The sequence below is a fragment of the Cheilinus undulatus genome, linkage group 23 (assembly GCF_018320785.1).
Source record: "Cheilinus undulatus linkage group 23, ASM1832078v1, whole genome shotgun sequence".
NCBI classification, from domain to species: domain Eukaryota; kingdom Metazoa; phylum Chordata; class Actinopteri; order Labriformes; family Labridae; genus Cheilinus; species Cheilinus undulatus.
In genome coordinates, this window is record NC_054887.1 from 12,656,982 (window position 1) to 12,676,993 (window position 20,012).

The following is a 20,012-nucleotide window of genomic DNA, read 5'->3' on the forward strand; positions in this document are numbered from 1 at the left end:
TCCAATATGTACCGAACCAAATTACAGCACCAATTTTGGTGCTTCATTTTGCTACCACCTAAAATGAAACCCACCCCAAAAGAAAGATGTGAAATCTCTTTTGGGATTTTTGAGCACTCTTTTTGTTTTAGCAGAGCACAAATGTCTTAAATGTTTCGCTGTCCAGAGCAATGTCTATGCTCAGCTTGTGTGTTCCTACCAATAACAGTCACAAGACAAGAGGTTTGAGTCCCTTACATAAAGAATTACTCCCATTTCCTTTACTTACATGTTTTATTGGCATCTTTGTAAGATATTTCTCTGAATTATTTGCAATGCTGAAATATGTGTGTTCACCTACTGACTTTTACGACTTTTTTCTCTTGAAGGTATGGATTCAGATGCCGTTTAGGCACCTGAACTATTCAATAGTTAAGTAATCAGCACCAGTATCAGAAAAAAAACCAAATGATATCCACCCCTAAGGCCCTTGTTTTAACATTATACACCACTAATGGAAGCCATATGTAAATATTGGTTGACTTTGCCTGTATGCAGATGACACTGTAATTTATATAAATGAGGAAAAAAGGTGTTTATAATTCATACATAAAATTGGAAAAGAATGCGAAATACCCAACTGTTGGTCGGTTAATCAATAACTCTGCTGATCAATAAAGCTTTTTGCAACCCTGTTCTTCGCATGGAATGATGACAAGGTTGAATTAAGTGCCCCTTAAAATTAATCTTATGGAAATAGTTTTATTTTTTATTTTCAATAAATAACAGTTGAGTTACGTAAACATACTGGCCTTTAAAGGGTCCAAAAACAAAAAAAAAATAATAATTTTTGATAACCTGCTTAAAGTGGGGTGAAAAGTTTAGAAATATTGTTTTACAGCAGTTTTTGGGCAGCTGATATTTGTTCTTAGGGAAAATGCATCAGGATACTAGAGGAACTCTTAAGAGTTAATTTTAAGCTGTTTTTTATTTCAAAAAGAGAATTTTTATGTTTTGAGGATACACAATGAATGGAAGCCATATATAAATATTTATTGGCTTCGCCTGTATGCGATTTACTTATGTAAATGCAGATGCATCTGAAAAAATGCAGAACCACGGATACTTGTGTATTTAGAGGTCACATTTCACATGTTTAATAGTGTAAAGAGGCTTTAACACATATTGGCTCATGAAGCTAAAACTGTAGAATAAAGAAAAAGGCTCAAAAATTCACTTGTTCTGTGGTAGTTCAGCCATGATTGCATTCATGATGCTCCGGGTCCTGATATAGAATGGAATAAATGAATAACTGGGGAATATTCAAACCAGTTAGCAGCTGTCAGACCATCCATCACCTGTAAACATCCAATCAAATTCAAGGTCACTGACCCGGCCTGTCCATCAGCTTTTATTACCGTTCTGCTGTTGGGAGTCTCTGCAGGAAACTGTCCAGATCATACCATAACTGTCAACGCCACCATTACACAGTTGACACGATCCATCTGTTCTGACACAAACACACCCTGCTGTGCATCAATATGGCTGCCATACGGCATATCAAACCTCACATGGGGCTGGCAATAAACTTCCATTAAACAGCTATTTGGTTATTGATTAAGTCATTTACTCTGAGCAGCCAGGAGACATTTCAATCACCAACCTCTGGATCCATCAGTCTTTGGGGGAGTAAACGTGACTATGAATTTTAATGTTCACACTCTGAACGATTGTTCTGCTCTAATTTGGCCCCATGGGTGACCTCAGCCCCCCTTAAGGTGGTCCAGCTTACCTGGCTGTGCATGTAAAAAGGCCTCAGAGGTTTAAATCTGCTGATGGATTGATAGTGTATGATTACTTCTTCTGTTTCAAGTCTAGGCTAAGTTGCAGCATCATGAGAGCATTTGAGAATTGAAAGTGTAAGAAGCATTTGTATGATTCTGTTAAAACACAAAAGTCTTGGAGGTGGAGGCGGTATGCTGCAGCCAGGAGGATATGTAGGCAGGAATTTTGTACCTTCATTAAATGTGCTGTTTGAAAGAACAACCTTTGAAACTATAATTCACTTTTTTATTCACTTTCCCTTTAATGGATGCATTTCTCACAGATATTTTTAAAGCTAGACATTCCTGAAATACCACGAGGAGATGAAATCAGAAGCTGCATTGCTTCTGTTTTTTCATTTATTTTCCTCTTGAGTACAAAAAGGAGGTTTAAATTTGCATCAGTGACATTTACTTATTAATCTAGGGATCATTTTAGGACAAAGAAAGGTTAATAGGAAATGTAATTTTCAATGCTCTTTCCTTTTTTCTTTATCGAGACCAAATGGCATCGTGCTGCTGGAGGTGTTTCACTACAGGTGATCTGTTCACAATGATGGATGTGTCACTGCCACCCACCAGATATCAGCCAGAGAGCAGGAGGGACAGAGAGGACCTTTACTGATAACAGTAATTAAACGTGATTAGCTCGTATATTTACAGGGACCCCGGTGTCCAAACAGCCATGAATCACTCAACGGGAGGTACATGTGTCCCAGTTTAGCTAGATGAGAGGTCAGCTTATCATCAACAGGAACGCAGGATTGTTAGATATTATGCATATAAGGCATTCAACTTTGTGAAGGAATGCAACAATTGTATTTGATGATACAATTTGTTGAAAAGAGCGTCATTCAACCTCCAATATCCCAGTCATGTCGGTTTATGAAACAAGGATAGGGAATTTTGCTCTGAATTTTCTTTTATTCCCAAATGAATCACTCATTGCCTATCTCTTCATGAATATTAACATGATAAAACTTAAATGCAATTCTGAAAATGACCAGTACTTTTAATCAGTGACCTTCATTTGTTCAGTAGGGCTGAATAATATATCCTTTCATATCACTTGCAATGCGTGCATGCGTTATGTTAACATTACAGCACATGCAATGTTAGTCACATGACTTGAAATGTGCAAACCATCCAGCTAGAGCAGCGGTGTCAAACTCAATCACAAAAGCTTCTAAATCTGAGCTAAAAAGTCAAACTTGTTTGTTCAAAAAGTCAAAACAAGAAAATAGATGTTGAAATAATGCTTTTGAAAGGCAAATAATAACGTGTTTAAGGCAAAAATATGACTTAGAATTTAAAATGGTGCACCTCAAGGTCAAAATATGAGATAAAAAGTCAAAATAATAAATTGAAAAGGTCAAAATATGAGATAAAAAGTCAAAAAAATAAATTGAAAAGGTCAAAATATGAGACAAAAAGTGAACAAAATAAATTGGAAAGGTCAAAATATGAGATAAAAAGTCAAAATAATAGATTGAAGAGGTCAAAATGTGAGATAAAAAGTGAAATAATAAATTGGAAAGATCAAATATGAGATTAAAAGTCAAAGTAAAAAATTAGAAAGGCTAAAATATGAGATGAAAAGTATAAATAAAACTAAAAAGTCAAAATATGAGATAAAAAGTAAAATAATAAAACTACAAAGTAAAAATGGGAGGTCACTATAATTCCTTTATTTCGAAAAGGCCAAAATGATAAGATAAAGTCAAAATTATGATTTGAAAATGTTAAAATATTAGACAAAAATTTAGAATAATAAATTGAAAATGGTAAAAAAAAAAAATGAAATGAAAGTCCAAATAATAGATTGAAGTCATAATTGTGCAATGCAAAATTCAAAATATTAAATGAAAACAGAAATAAATTTCTCTTCCCACATTTCTCTGATTATTTTACTCTTTTTTTCACATTTTTATGACTGAAGGATATTTGATATAATTAAGATTAAGTTAAAATTGTTATACTGGACGAAATCTGCTGTTGGGTGTAACTGTACCACGGGCCAGATTTGGCCCCCAGGCCTTGAGTTTGACACCCCTGAGCTAGAGTTATTAAAAACACCTACACAGGTGTCCACTGGCCTTTGGATGAAAATGGATAATACCCAATCCTACTGCACAGATTGCCCCAGGGAATTTTTGGAGGAGCTTTTGTTTTGCACCAGCATTTGGTCAGTAACTTTCCCCTTCTTGCATCTAAGGTTTCTTTCTTTCAGTCCGGTTAACGCTCTCAAACTCCTGATCATTCTTCATTTACCTGACCTGCCCCCACACTGCCGACTTCACTCCTTTCTCTCGTGGGTTGGTACAAATCTTCACCGCTCGGCCCCTCTGCCATAAAGCTTATTTAGCGTAGCCTCCATGTCTCTGGAAATGCACGGCACATTAAACCTGCAGCCCTATTTTTTCAGGTTAAAAACACATGATGTAGTGGAGCCTCAAGGATTAATTAACCATGATGTTTCAAAGCAGTCTTAATAGTGCCATCAGTTCATAGCTTCATCTCCATGTCTGACACTTTTTATTTAGTCTTCACCTCAATCTGAGAGCTGATGTTTGACACTGCAGAGTAGTGTTTTCATTGATTTCTGTCTGCAGATTTTGTGGATAAAGTAAGGTGTACAGCTGCATTTGAAGCTTAAATTTGATGACCTTCAAATGAACAGAGACTTTCGTTGAGGTAGAGAGTTTTGGGACGGCTTCATCCTCCAAAACTGAGTCATGAATTATGTTTTCTTCCATTTCTGAGTTAAAAAATCAACCTCCTGTTGTTACTTCTCTGTGATTCTGCCTTGTGTTTTATCCTTTTCTGATGCAACTACAGCAAGTACAGAACTGGTTGCCTTGGTAACCATCCACAATGCCAGTCCCCTAGTGACTGTCTCTTTAAATTTTTTAACCCTGCAGTTTGAAATATTCTTACATGAAAAATCAATGCTTTAGTCTACCAGTAAGACAGACGTGGTTACCAGTGCAAGCAAAGATAGGCACAGAGAAAAGATCTGAGTGGCGAGTAAAGAGTTCTTTCCAGTCCGACATGTCTGCAGTAACACTTTGTTGACACACCATAAATCAGCTGCTTTTTCCCCGTCCATCTCTGTGTGCCAGACTCGTGTAGCTTCTCCTTGCTGTGAGACCGTGGCTGGGCTGTTCTCTGTATAGAAATAAGCTCCAGCTTTACCATCTGCAACATGTGGATCCAACTATCAGTTATCCGTCTCATAGAACGATTGAATAGCTGAGATTGAACATTGAGTATGTACAAACCCAATTCTGTATGTTTCAAAACCTAGGAATCAATAAGGTTTAAAGCCGGGTATACACTGTGTTTTTGTCCAATTCAGCCACAAATTTTGAGTTGCACGACTCACTTTGAAGCCAGACTATGACCCGACGAGCTGCTTCTGACTGGCCGTATGGATTTCTGGCATGTTTGATATTTTGGTCGTATGACTCCAGACACTTCACAGTGAGAGCAGAAACACAAGCAAAATTAATGACTTTAGGGGATTGGTTTCCTTTGTAAACTTTAAGATAATGTCATAAATTACCATTACAACAGCTGGAATGAGTTTCTGATGCCCCCACCCCCCACCCCCACTATGGTAAAGGAAATACACGAGCAGGAAATATTCCTACCTACTGACCTGCAGTAGACATGGATGGTGAGGATGTTTGTGTGTGTGGGATAGAGAGAGATAGCAAAAGACAGAGGGCCAGATCCACAAAGAACGGATTGCTCCTGCTAATAACGCCATTATTTGCGCAGAATTTGCTCATGCAATCTGCCCTGTTTTAGCGCCTTATCCTCAAAAGAAATTGCTCTAATCATATGCAGGTGCTAACACGCCCACACAGTTTGGCAGCTGAGCGCTATTTGCGCCTCTGATTGCAATAAGCCGCATGGCATCTAGTAGCGCAAGGATCATGCGGCCTGGCAACCGGTATCTGCAGATGATTTCATTGTCGCTTAGATCAAAAAGTGATACTCTCCTCCAATAAATCCTTTCTTGTGTGTGCCTGCCATCTCACCTGCCACGGTGCCTTCGCCTGGCTACAATCACTGCTGCCATGATTACCGCAGAGTCCTGGCATGACAGCCCTTATATAGGCTATGCTCCACAGTTACCACCAATTGAGAGCAATTTGCAATCATCTTGAGCGAGAGAGAGAGTGAGAGAGGGAGAAAGAGATATTGCGCGGATTTAATACACGGGTCTCACTGACGGTAAATAGCACCGCTTTACTGCCTGTGGCAATTAGCGCTGGTCTTTGAGGATTAGGTGGTATTTGCAATGAGGCTCATTTGCATAGGAAGGGGGCAATTTTGCGCTGAATTTATGAATATTCCCTAATTTACATGCATATTGGACCGGCGCAGCGAGGAGTGGCAGTGCAGTTTGGGTTCAGTTTGCGTGCATTTCACCCTTTGCGTATGCTTTGAGGATTGCACGCTATTTTTTTCTGTCATTTGCACAGGTTTAGTGGTCGCAAAAGCGGTGCAATCCTTTTGAGGATCTGGCCCATAGATGGCAGTAATGGATCTGTTCATGCCAGTAAAGCAAACTGAAAATTGAAATTGATAGCGAGAGCAAGGGAGAGAGAGGATTTGACTGGAAACGCTTCACCCTCAGTGTGTGAGACTTTTTTTTAAAAGGAAACTGCGGCTTTCTGACACAGTCCATCCCGACTTCACTCATTCAGTGTGAGCATTCAGGTCGGGCACGAGCATCAGACTGTGCAGTGTGAGCACATTCATTGTGCACTATGGTCATGCATCCTAAGCGATTCAGACGCACAGTATGAATTGACATTCTGCCACGACTGTCGTATGGTCAGTTTGTAACCAGTTTAAGCTACCCAATACTGCCATCCAGTCTCACAGATTCTTAGACGTAATACTTATCACTGGTGCTCAAACATGCTTACCTGACACACTGAATAGATCCACTGCATGGATATATTTCACATTCATTTGGGAAACCTTCCATAGAGGATGTCTGGGAATGGCAGGACTTTTTAAAAAATTCTCAGTAGGTGATTGGATGATTGTTCTATCACATTCATGACGGGCCTATCAGAGCGACAAGACAGCTTGACAGGCAAACTCTGCTGTAGTGCATAAATAGTGGAGCATGACGTGGATAAAACTAATGCCAAGCTGTCAGGAGAAGAGTGAAAACATCTTTTCTGCAAAGAAAAGCTGGCTACTTTTTCCTCAAAAAGAAGTGAGTAGGTTCCGGGGCTGAAGAAGCAGGAGTTCCTGATCTGTCTTTGTACTGTATTTCACTCATGTTTTGTGCAGCTTCCTTGTGACGGACCATGTTGCTCCCCGAACACAGTAACTAGCACTGAACAATGAATCTAATAGGCTATATGCACATGCGCTTCTGTATTCGGAGTTAACCAGCCCAATTACTTCCGGTTGCCATCCTGTCCCTTTGCAAGTATGGTGTTTTTTTCACGGTCTCTCCAAGATGTCCCGAAAAAAACAGTGAACGACGTGAGCCACATGATTCAAACACTATCCAACATCACAACAATGAAGAAGGAGAAGGGCTTAAAACTATACATTTCAATCTACATCCACAACTACTAGTTTTAAGCCCTTCTCCTTCTTCATTGTTGTGATGTTGGATAGTGTTTGAATCATGTGGCTCACGTCGTTCACTGTTTTTTTCGGGACATCTTGGAGAGACCGTGTAAAAAATGCCCTACTTGCAAAGGGACGGGATGACAACCGGAAGTAATTGGGCTGGTTAACTCCGAATAGTGAAGCGCGTGTGCATCTCGTGTGCATATAGCCTATTGCGTAAAATAATGCAGTTCATTTGTATTAAGTAGTACTTTCAAGATTTACAAAACTGCTTGCAGAAAGGCCTTTAAGTTTACAAAGTACCTTTATTTTCTTGTTGTGGTGTTGTTTTTTATGCTTCTTAATATTTGTTTGTTATGAGTTGAGAAATACATACTTCAAATAGTGTTAGTTCAGGCAGGTTAGAAAGTCACTGCCATATTTGACTTCAGCTGATCTCAGGCAAGCCCTCATCAGCTGATGACCAGCTGATCCGTTCTATACTTGCTATTGGTTGATTGCATTCATACTGCCATAATTAAATCACTCTAGCCAGGCTATGCTGTTCTGCTTTCTCTGCAAGCTGCTTTTTGCAACCGTCCTCCACTCCAGCTCCTCCTTTATATCTGACTTTATCATTGTCATTCTGTTGTCATTGATGCCTGCTCTGCTCTGACTTTATTGCTACCTCTCTCCCTGCCTCAAGTTTTCCTTGTAGGCACAGGAAGAGCAGGCACACCACCGAATATAATACCACAGTGAAAGCAAATTAGTTACTGCTAATGAGGAAAAAAATTTATAACCACAAATCATGTGTTTCTTGACAATGTGGTCCTGACTGAGCTATCATCATTCTCCACATTTCCCTTGATAGCCAAGATTCATGATACCATGTATGGATTATATCGTAATTGCAATCACATATTGCAGTATTGTCCAGTAATTGCAGTTGCACATTGTTAACAAATCATGCAGCACTAGTGCAAACGAATGTGGGAACCAACTGCAGACTCTTGAAGTTTTTGGGACAGGAAGAGGGATCAAATAAGGAGGAATTTTGGGTTTTGCATTTCACAAGAGAGTCTCGTTCCTGTTTGGGTCAATCTCCTCTATGTACACGGGCATATTTTGGCAGTGGACTGGCCTGGACGCAGTGCATATCTGGAGAGCAAAGTGGAGAGTACAAGCTGTGAATTTGCAAAGATTTATTAGAAAAGGAAATCTGTATCAGTCCACCCTGAGAATTTCTGATCTTTTTGGATCCTCCTTTAAATAGAATCCACCTGCACGGAAGTAGATAAACATAAACAACATCAAGAGTTTATTTGGTTTATGAAATTTAAAAGTAAAAGCTGATGTAAGCTGCACATGAATTATTAACACAGTCATTTTGAGAACAAAAAGCCTTCCGCAGCCTTCTTCTTGGATGTAAATGACGGTGTATTGTTCTCAGCTAATGTTTTGTTGTTTTCTGTCCACTGCTGGGAGAATCTGCCTCATGTGTTTACCCCGGCTTTTGTTTGCATGTAGATGATGAGCTTCATGACAAATACCTAAAAGCCAAATGAATTGGCTTGGCTGCAGAAGAGACCAGGTGCATCTGCTGCCCTGCAAATGCCATATGCAATCTCTGAGCGGACAAACAAACGCTCGTGGAGTCCAGTTCTGTGGGATTAGGCCCAGCAAATCCACTCTGCAAATTAATTACAGCCTGGACGAAATGGAGTCCAGAAGGTGCTTTTGTTGTGTGGGGAGAGGGCTTAGCGGCCCTCCACGCTCCAGCAGACCCGAGTATGTGCTGACTGCTTTTATATCTTAGAGCCACGGGGGACGGTAAATCTGACAGCCAAGAAAAGTGTGTCTCTTCATTAACACACTTGGTTAGAGAACAAACCAAAGTTTTCCTCAACTCCATCCAGGCCTCATTTCAGCTTCAGACAAACGAGAGACATGACGACTCGTTCTGGAAATTATCAGCTCCTTGTCTGCCTCTTCAGGAATGGGATGTTTATTTGACAGCCTGCTTCAAACGCTGACAAAGACTTTCCCAGCTGGTCAGAACTACTGCGATAATAGATGGTGTCATACTGGAAAACCATCCATTTCCTAACATCGATCAATACATGTAATCGAGCCACAACGCCTCTGGTTCCTCGCCAAAGTGGGATATGTGGAGATCTCCAAGGCCGCTTCGCTGAATCCTTTATGACCTTCAAATATGAGGTGAGGCAAGGTTTCCAACACGTTCCGGAGGGAGGAAGAGCTGCAGGATTCAGAGCCATCGTTGATATCTGCAGAGGAAATTGTTCCTGACTGGAATCAGATAGTGCGAAGAGAGACGGGTTGTTAGTACTGACAGGATCGATCCACAGATATCGCTGCACAATCAGATCTTCACATGCATTAACACTAAGATGGATCTCTAAAATGCAAACCTCTGGAGATTCTTTTTGAGGAGAAATCAGTCAAAATTATTGATTCAGCCTTGAAAAAAGCCTCAACTTTGATATTGATCCCCCTTCTTCATTGTGTCGACAATACCAGCAGCTACACTAGGGCTAGGCCAGTGGTTCCTTTTTCCCTTTTTTCCTTGGAGCCCCTCTTAATTGTATCTCCAAATAGCTGAACCCTCCCAAGACCCACCTGGGAAAACAATGGAACATTGCCGTAAAAATCAACACCAATTTTGATAGTTTCTTGATAAAAACCCGAAGAAATAGACCTAAATTTGTTCATCTTACCATGAAACCTTTGTTGACTTTGTTGAAACTATTTAACAATTAATCTAATTTTGAGAACTTCAGAGCCTCGTGGCACCCCTGAGATCTTTGGTACTCCCTCCAAAGGTGTCCCAGACCCCAAGTTGGGATCCATGGGCTAAACCCTTTGTGACCAGTTAAGGGCAACCTTCCACATTCCACAGAACATTTCCATTGCTCCTCAGTCCAGTGTCAGTGTTGCTTTACACCTTCATCCAATGCTTGGCATTGGACTTGAAGTTCAGAACTCTTCACCTATGTAATCAACAGAGCATTGATGACTTGGTGACACATCATGCGCCTTCGCAGTCATTGACCCCGCTCTGTGATTTAAGTGCCCTTCTGATTCGCAGCTGAGTTGCTGTTATTCCTAAATGCTTCCACTTTCTGATATCACTTACAGTCTGATGAAATCTCATGAACTGCAAAGTTTTGCATCTAGTTATTGCAAAGTTAGCATCTATCACAGGACCATGCTTGTGTCAGATAGAGACTGCATGCAAAACACTGCCAGCCAAAATAAAAATTACAATCACAATTGTCGTCTTCGGTTTATATTTTTTAGGTAAAAGTGCAGCACATCTTCCTCTTCCAAGGTTTAAACCCTCTCAGCCCTCCTCTAACATTTGAATCAACAGATGTTTCTCATTAAGTTTCCAGCCTCTCTATCTCCTCAGCTCTTACATCAGTTTCCAGCTGAGCGTTTTCATGGGAAGAGCAGTTTTAAAAACATATTAAAAATGCATGTAAAAAGTGGATCCAATACTGGGGCCCAGTAGGGGGCAACCTGTTTTTTTTTTTTTTTTGGTGAAAATGAAAGGAATGGAATAGTCGCAGCTGTAAATGTGAAAATAAGGTGCATTCATTTCATTTTCCTTTTCACTGTCATCAACATCATCCTCTCAGGTTTTATCTCCTCCAGTAGTTTTATCCAATGATATGAAGCTCTTAATTTGTGCAACATTTTGTGAATTATTAGACCAAGATTGTACATTGCAAAAGTAAAAGTATATTTAATTTGGAGTTTTCCGCAGTTTCTTTTTTAATATTGTGTATATAAACCTTTCAAAACTTTCTAGCCTCTATTTATTATCCACAGTACATCTGCCTTTCCTTCATTTTCTTATGCAACAACAAAAAGACCAAATATATAATGAACTGCAAATTAATTTAGTAAAAGTTGGAGTTGTCATCAGAGAGACTCTGACTGTCGAGTCACAACATCATTAAGAAGCCACAAAAATGTTGACACACCAGGAAGAATTGTATTTAGCAGCATTAACTCTTAGATGCACGAGTGACAGGACCCTACACTCTTCCAAAAGTGGGTCATTTTTCACGCACTAATGCATCTAAGGGTTAACTGATGTTTGACACCAACATCCTTTTGGCCAGACTTAGAAATGTATTTTTGAGACACCATGTTAAATATGTATGGACTTTTCTGCCCTTTCATAACACTATGAGTGTACAGCAGTTGCTATGTGTTGTATTCTTGAACAGAATTAGCTGCTTGTATGGTCAGGAGGAGCTTTGGTGTGATTTTGTTGCCCTGCTGTGTTTGTTGACATTCAATTAAATTTAATTATGGCCTGAAGGAGATGTTTAATTTAACAGCACTATCATAACAACCTTCTTCCTCTTTTAATGGTCCCTTTAATGAGATTTTACTGACCTGCTTTGACTTAAAAAAACTGTATGTTTAAAAAATGTTCTTATATTTAAATGATATTTTATAAAGATAACTACTACTCTTCTTCTGTCTATGTTGCTTACTCATTTTTAAATGATACCAAACTTCCTCAGTGGCGTTGATCTTCATGTTAAATGCGTCTCCTCCTGTGTCCCCCACAGTGAAGCCCCTCCCTCTGTCTCCGTTGGAAGCCCAGTCATCTGCGCCTGTGGGCGGAGTCGGCGAGCGGCAGGCTTTGGAGCTGCGGGTGCGAGCGGTGGAGGAGGAGAACCGGGCGCTGCGCCGGGAGCTCAGCCGGCCACCCAGGAGCCCGTCTGCACGCCTTCCAAGTGCCGGTCACCGTGGCAACCAGAGCAGAACGCATTCAGAAGAGGGGACGGGCGATAATGAGGGACAAAAAGCTGCGGCGGTGGGGAACAGCTCAGACTGTGTTCAGCAGCCTGCCGTGGATAAGTGTGAGGTGAGATTGTTTAACCACACAGCGCTCCATCAGTAACACAACACGCCACGATCAGCATGACCTCAGAGATGTCTTACAGGAAGTGGCGTGCTATTAGCATGCTGTGACAGCGTGTTATATCAGACTTTAGCCTCCTATTAGATTAATCCTCAGCAGACATGCAGCTGCTTCTCTGTCTGGAGACGGCTCGCTGTCAGGATAATGTTAGAGCTTTAACGCCGCCACGCTGAGATCGCTGCACGGATAAAAGCTCACAGCACATCACCTCTCAGCCCAGCAGGGGTCCATCTGCGCGACACTGACACTGAGTTTTTCTTGTCAGGGTGCAGATTTAAGATACCCACAGAGAACACTTTTCATTTTAGGTTTCTGTCAGAGAAGGAGAAAGTTTTTCTCTGTCTGGTAAGATTTGCCCCGCGGAGGATGGTTAGCTGGGATTGTCAACAAAACTCAGAAAACTTAAAGTCTGTAGAATACAGAATCTGAGGTTTGACGTGTCTCCAACTTATGACCTCTAAAGTGGGGCACACAATACGAGATATCATAAAGATTATCGCCCTAACTCCCCCTTCCAACCTAAGTCAGCAAGGGTCTGATTATCTGATGGTTCTGAAGATTATCTAGCCACATTTTTCTCTGGTGTGAGGTGTGTTAAGAGTAATTTAAAAAGCCGGTCACAGCACACAACACACAAACACTTTCATTCACCAACAACCAAAGCCTACACTTTGAAAACCAAAAATCTCACAAAATCAAGCATCAGAATTGCATCCCAAATGTCTTAAAGTTTTCAATCATAGCCAACTGCTTCTATGACAAAAGGGGCAACTCCTTGATTCATGGCAACAACTCGACTGTTTTCATAATGCATCCTAAAGCTGTGCCAGGCTTGACTGCAGCGGGTTTAGACCCTCAGATCAGCATAGTTTAAAGGGTTATATTTTGAATTTCTCCACAGGAAGCAGCAATGCTCTTGTTTTATGCACAAAAATAGCCTCAACTTTAAAACCATACAGGACTGAGCAGACACAATGCTTATGCATCTAATAAGAGAGAAAATGTTTCTCCATTGTGTACATTGTGATGACAAATATTCCCAATGGGACAATAAAAGAACTATAAAGTGTTGTACTTTATGGTAAAATAAAGTCAGAATGTTTTACCAGCAGAGCTCATATTTAGAAAACTATGGCTACAGGGTTTACTGTTTAGTTGTTTTTGGCAGTGATTAGAGATAGCCATATTTTTGATTAAAATGAAGATGGGGCAGAAGCTCTCTTTAATAATGATTTAGAAGACGCCACTTTCATGTTTGTGTTGTTTATTGCCAAGAAGAGTCAGTGAGTTATAGCCTAATAAATGTAAAAGCTCTTTTTGTTTTAATTTGTGGACTGCGTTTGTGACTATGTATGAGTGGTTTGGCATGCTGAAGAGCTTCTTCTTCCTCCTCCTCTTTTTCTTCTACAGTACGGCATCAACTTTTTCCTTACTTTATTGCTTTTTGCAGCAAAATCTTTAAAACCCAGCCTCCCTAAAATAAGCACCAGCAAATTAAATGACACTTTTGATTTTGACTGTTTTTTGGCTGCAAAAACTGCTGATGCTGAAAGAGTTTTTGCACTCAGACTCTGAAGTCTGAAGGACTGATGTGGATTTGGATTGCATTGACAGGAACAGCAGCGGTGAAGAACTTAAACCCCTTGAAGCCCACTGGCAAAAATAGTTCAGAATTGTAATTTCTGCACTATAAATACATTTTAAGTTGTTGTGAATGTCTTTTCTATCAATGGCATGTAAGTAGCCACCTTGGAAAATAGTCTTGATGATAAAAATAAGTCTCCCTGTACTTCCTGTCACGACATTGTTGAATTCCTGCTACATTTTATCATGGGATAGACAATGACCAACCCCTCACAATTTTTTCACTCAAATTTGGCGACAGCAGTCATTACTTTTTAGTTAGATTTTGAGTCATTTATGAAATTCTTTGATTTTTGGCTCAAATTTGGCAACAGGTCTTTGGTCATGACTATTTGGTCAACTTTTGAGTCATTTCCACTATGGTCGATTTTTCACTCCACATTGGACTTTTTTGTCCGATTTTTACCCTTTTTTTACATTGTTGATTTTTAGCTCATATTTGCTGCAGGTTCAGGGCCATGATCTTTGCAAAATTTTGAGTCAAAAATGGTCAATATTTTGCACTGTTTTGGATAGAGTTCCTCTGTTATCACTGTTAGGTCAGATTTGAAGTTGTCACCAAGATGGTCAGTTTTTGCTCACATTGAACGACCGGTCTGTGGTCATGACTTTCTGGTAAGTTTTTATTTATTTTCACAATGGTAGTTTTTTTTTTTTTTTTTTTTTTTGGCCATAATTTTGGATTCTACAGTCATGCCAAATTTTGAGTTGTTCCAAAACTGGTTGATTTTGCACTCATGTTTGGCGACAGGTCAGGGGTCATGACTTTTTGGTCAAAATTGTATTTGTTTCCACCATGGTAGATTTTTGCTCAAATTTGGCGACAGGTCAGGGGTCATAACTTTTTGGTAAGTTTTTATTTATAACCACAGGGTAGAATTTTTTTTTGCACAGTTTTGGATTCATGGTTATGACTTTTTGGTCAGATTTTGTGTTATTTCTGCGATGGGTAATTTTTCACTCTACCTGGCTACAGGTCCAAGGCCATGACTTTTTTTTTTCCGACTTTTACCCTTTTCTTTACATTGTTGATTTTTAGCTCATATTTGCAGCAGGTTCAAAGTAGGCCTAGGTGATATGGCCTAAAAATCATATCACGGTATTTTTCTTGCCTTTGGCTATAACGATATTATATCATGGTATTACAAAATTTAAAAGAGATAATGCTTTTTATTCCTAAATCAAGTGTTATTAACCCCCTTCTCCCCTTTAAACAAGCCTTTGATGGCATACTCAATTGATCTCTAAGTATAGGAACACAGAAAACATGTTTTATTTTTTTAAAGTCTCTCTAGGTTTACTTCTGTCTAACTGCACTCCAAGTTTCGCATTTCATCTCTAACCTGATGAGGTGTGTTAAGCTGCTATTGACTTAAACACGTTTCCTAGTGAAGGCGTTCACAATAAAAGCGTTTCAGGAAAATAACAGCCGCAGACTTTTATTTTGTAGAGCTTGATGGAAGTATTGTGTTTAGCATTGAGTTAGCTTAGCTTTGGCTGCATACCGGAGAATACGGCTAGTTTACAGCAGCAAATAGACTTTTAAATGTTTTTTTAAACTGTTGTAAGAGGAAGAGCTGCAGCGCTGGCCTCTAAGACCAGCCAAAGCAGCACTTAGCTTGTGTTACAGCCCCAGGCAGGCTGACAGAGACAGCACACTGACTTAGTTGCGGTTCAGCTGTCAGACTTTGAGAGGAAAAAACATGTTTTTGCCTGCTAACTCACACTGATGCAGATACGATGACGTCATTAACAAGCATTATCGCAATTGGTTGGTAGAGTCCAAATCTCTACCTTAGGCCAAATTTATATTATTTATACCATCTACCGCATTTGCCGCGCACCCCTAGGTCATAGTTATGATCTTTGCAAAATTTTGAGTCATTTCATAAATGGTCAATATTTTGCTTAATTTTGGATAGAGTCCCTCTGTTATCACTGTTAGGTCAGATTCTAAGTTGTCTCTGCTATGGTCAGTTTCTTGCTCATATTTGACGACCAGTCTGCAGTTATGAATTTTTCGGTGCGTTTTTATTTATTTCCACAATGGTAGTTTTTTTTTTATCCTCCACAATTTTGGATTCTACGGTCATGACCTTTTGGCCAAATTTTGAGTTGTGTCAAAAATGGCTGATTTTGCGCTCAAATATGGCGACAGGTCAGTGGTCATGTCTTTTTGCGAAGTTTTTTAATTTATTTCCATGATTGTGGTTTTTGTCTTTGCACAATTTTGGATTCAACGGTCATGACTTTTTTGTCAGATTTTGTTTTAATTCTGCGATGGTTGATTTTTTTTGCTCTAAATGGTGACAGGTCCAGTGTCATGACTTTTTGGTCAAATTTGCTTTTGTGGTTGATAATCACACATCAACTTAATCATGAAAGTTTCTTTAATAACCCAAATAACAAATATTACATCTGATGATCAGTATTTTGTGTGTGGAGTTGTTTGTCAAAGCGGCAGCTACTGTTGTCAATAGAATTGTGAAAACACAGGCAACAAGATTGTTCATATCTCGCTCATTTTCAGTGCAATGTACCATGGCTTAAATTTATCCAAAGAATTTAACCCTTTAAAGATGTCAGTGTTCAAAGCTATTTCTTCACTCAGGTTTGCTTTCTCCTGGGCGACCCCACAGAGCAAAGCAGCAGTAATAGATAGCTTGTAGCTACTTGCTAACACATCAGGAATGTGGACATATACGTAAAAATGTAGTAATACTAACCATAGATAACTAAAGGTCTTATATATAGTGTTGGATTAAATGATAATGTGGTAGATTGCCATGTGGTAGAAGTCCATAACCGCTAAGCTTGCCGACAATTAGTGCAGAATATTAACGTTCATTTTTACCACTGCCTTTCACTGTTTCACTCATTCAAAAGAGATTTTTCTTGACATGAGAGCAAAAAATTGAGAAAATAACTGCTGAACATGTTCATATGGGGTCCAGTCAACATAATTTTGAGCATTGAAAAATTAGGAAAAAATTTTGGGCAAAATGGGTTGACATGAGGCGCCCTTATATGTGAATTACAGGTGTATGTCAGATATTTATGAGACAGTATCAGGATTTAAACATCTCCATACTGCTCCAAAGCTCAGGCTGAAAATACACAGAGAATAAGAGGATGCTCAGAGCTGATTCTCCTCCGACGTGCAGACACCCATCTTGTTCTACCTCACCAGCAGGTGTTTGCGGCTCTGCGATGGTTTCTTATCACCACCTTCTTCTTTTCTCCCACATCAGCTGTCACTTACTCTCACTCGTCCTGCAGGGAGAGCGGACCTCTTCTGGGCTCAGGGAAGACAAGGAGTGAAAGGAGAGAGACGCGTTTCTGTGGTTTTCTTCCAGCAGCGTGTGAACACGAGTCCTGCTCATTTGGAGAGCCCTCCGACTGCTCTGACCCTACGGGGAGATCACGTTCCTCTCTGAGAGGGAATAAAAAAGATGCACAGGGAGTTTGACATGTCCAGCTGGCATCATGGAGAAACATTTGGAGCTAAAAGTGCAGAATTTATGACCCGGAGCTCAGAGAGGAAGAGCAGCAGGATGCTGACATTCTGTTAAAAATCAGCTAAAGGGAGAGATTCATTTCCAGCAGTCACTCCATGTTTGCTCAGAAACAAGCAGATTGGAAAGATTCAGGCATGAAAAGACCCTGTGCTCCTAAATATTTCCTTTGAAATCCACATGAGAATAATCATCAAACAATACTGATAACCAAAGTCTGCAGTTTTGATATTTCTTAAGTGTTTTTTCAGTTTTTAGTTGCAGTAAACAATTACATTGGCCAGTGCTTTTCTTTGTGTTTCACTCTCAGGTAAACGGTTCAGATAATTAGCTCGATAAAAAGATGGAAGTAGAATAAAGGTGATAAAAGATAAACGTTTTTTCCTTTAAGCCATTTACTTATGGAGCATAAACTCCTGACAGTTAAACTTCAGAGTGTTTCATTACTGCAGTAAACGGAGTGTAACAGACCATAAGCTGCTGACTTCATAGTTTTATGGTTGATCGGATTCTTTGATACGAGTTAATAAAAGCTCTACGGTATGATTTTATACAAACACTCTTCTCTCTTGAAGGAAAACTGCACTCTATGCTGTGTGTTGATTTTCATTTCTAACAAAGTCATGCTGTATTGTGTTTTTTGAGCTTTTTCTACTCCTGCCTGGTTGGTTTATCAATCAGTTTATATTACTGATAATAATAATAATCATCCTTCTAATGATTTTTCTCTACTTTTGATCCCCTCAGACCATCCATGTGGCCATCGTATGTGCAGGGTACAACGCCAGTCGAGACGTGGTGACGCTGGTTAAATCCGTCCTCTTTCACAGGTAAACTCATCATCTATAAGTCCTCTTTACTGCGTTTATTCAATTACACATGCTATACGATATTTACACATTAACAAGCTCTTTAGGCTGGCTCAACCCTAAAAACGATTCATGATCAAAATGTCTAATATTTTTAACCCATCAGATTTTTTTTGTTGAAAAATCTCCCAGTTTAGACGTCGGACAGTACTAAACATTGACAAAAACGAAGACAGAGGAAATAAATCAAGCGTATAGTGTTGGTTTAAGCAGACCACGGAGAGATCAGCTGATCTCATGAAAGCCCTCATCAGCTGACAGCCAGCTGATTCCCTCCAAGCACGCTATTGGCTAATCACTTTCATGCTGCCTTATTTAAACCACTCTTGCCTGTCTCTGCAAGCCTCCTCCACCCCAGCTCCTCCTTCATTCTGCTTCAGACTTAATGTCATTCTGTTGTCAGTGATGCCTGCTCTGCTCTGGGGATTTTTGCTGCCTCTCTCCCTGCCTTATGCTTTCGTTATCGGCACAGAAGAGCAGGAACGTGTGCTGATCCTGCTTAATGCTTTCCATGCAGGCTTGTGGAAGGGCAGGGGGATCCCAGAACAGCCACACAACCAAACGTAAATGAAAGCAATAGGTGCAAATTAGTCTCTGCTAAAAATGAAATACTTACAGCCCCAAATCCTGTGTGTTTAAAAAGAGTTTAATGGACTTTTGACACCATTTTTCTCTAAGTCACACATTCCTGATCCACAGAACAGGGCTATGCAGCCCACTTTTGGGTCCTAATCCATCAGTTGAGTTTAAAAGAGATAGGTCTGAACTATATTCATATATCGCTTTTGACATCAGTATTGACTAAAATGAGTTTGAAAATATCTATCAGAAATTGGCAAAAATCCAATATTGTGCCCCCGTTCTTTTCCAAATATCGTCATATTGCTAATTCACCTGTAGTACAGTGTGTAGCAAGCCTTGGTTTCCAGATTCTCTTTTCATTGGCCAGAAGATGTGTGTTCATTTGGACAGAAACGTCCTTTTTGATGGCGATCAGCAGCGCTGCTAATGTGCTAACACCTGCAGCTCTGTTTAATCAGCGGGGACGTTTAAATGTTGACTCTGTGGCGTTCAGCTGTGAGTGACAAACATGAGAGCAGACGCTTTAACGGAGGTCAGCAGGACAGACCGATCGAGTGACAGACGTGATATCGATCATTAAACTCCTGCTGTGATAAACGGGCCTGCGGCTTTTATCAAACTCTCTACTCCTGCTGTATTTCTTCACTTTTTATGGATCTGTGATGAAATATTGAATGTGTGGTAAATCCCCTTTAACAGAAGATTGAAATGATGTGTGACTGTGGGTTAATTTCAGCAGCTGCATGTCTCTCGGCCCTCTCTGTAAATCATGTTCAAGCGCTGCCTCAGTGATGGAGAGTCGTGTAGTCACTCTCTGTGAGACTGATGCTGTCACAACTGAAAGATGTCCTCCCACTGCTGGATTCACTCAGACAGAGGAGACTTTATCACTCTTGTATGACCAACACAAAGATGGATTAAAGATCTGAAATATCCTCGACTCTATGTTCTCTTAGTATGATCAGACCCTTTCCTCAGTAGCTGCCTGTTCAACAGTGGACTCCTGTTTCAGACTGGGTGCGTGGCAGCTGCATAACAGCTG

General features: G+C 40.0%; 1 protein-coding gene across 1 annotated transcript in view; it reads left to right on the forward strand.

Moving 5' to 3' along the window:
- The window catches only part of large1 (LARGE xylosyl- and glucuronyltransferase 1), a 117,357-nt gene that overhangs the window by 41,570 nt on the left and 55,775 nt on the right, over nucleotides 1–20,012 (forward strand). The window contains exons 3-4 of the mRNA XM_041780816.1: nucleotides 12,005–12,303; nucleotides 18,267–18,349. Of these exons, the coding sequence (XP_041636750.1) occupies nucleotides 12,005–12,303; nucleotides 18,267–18,349 (382 nt within the window). The remainder of the gene's footprint in view (nucleotides 1–12,004; nucleotides 12,304–18,266; nucleotides 18,350–20,012) is intronic.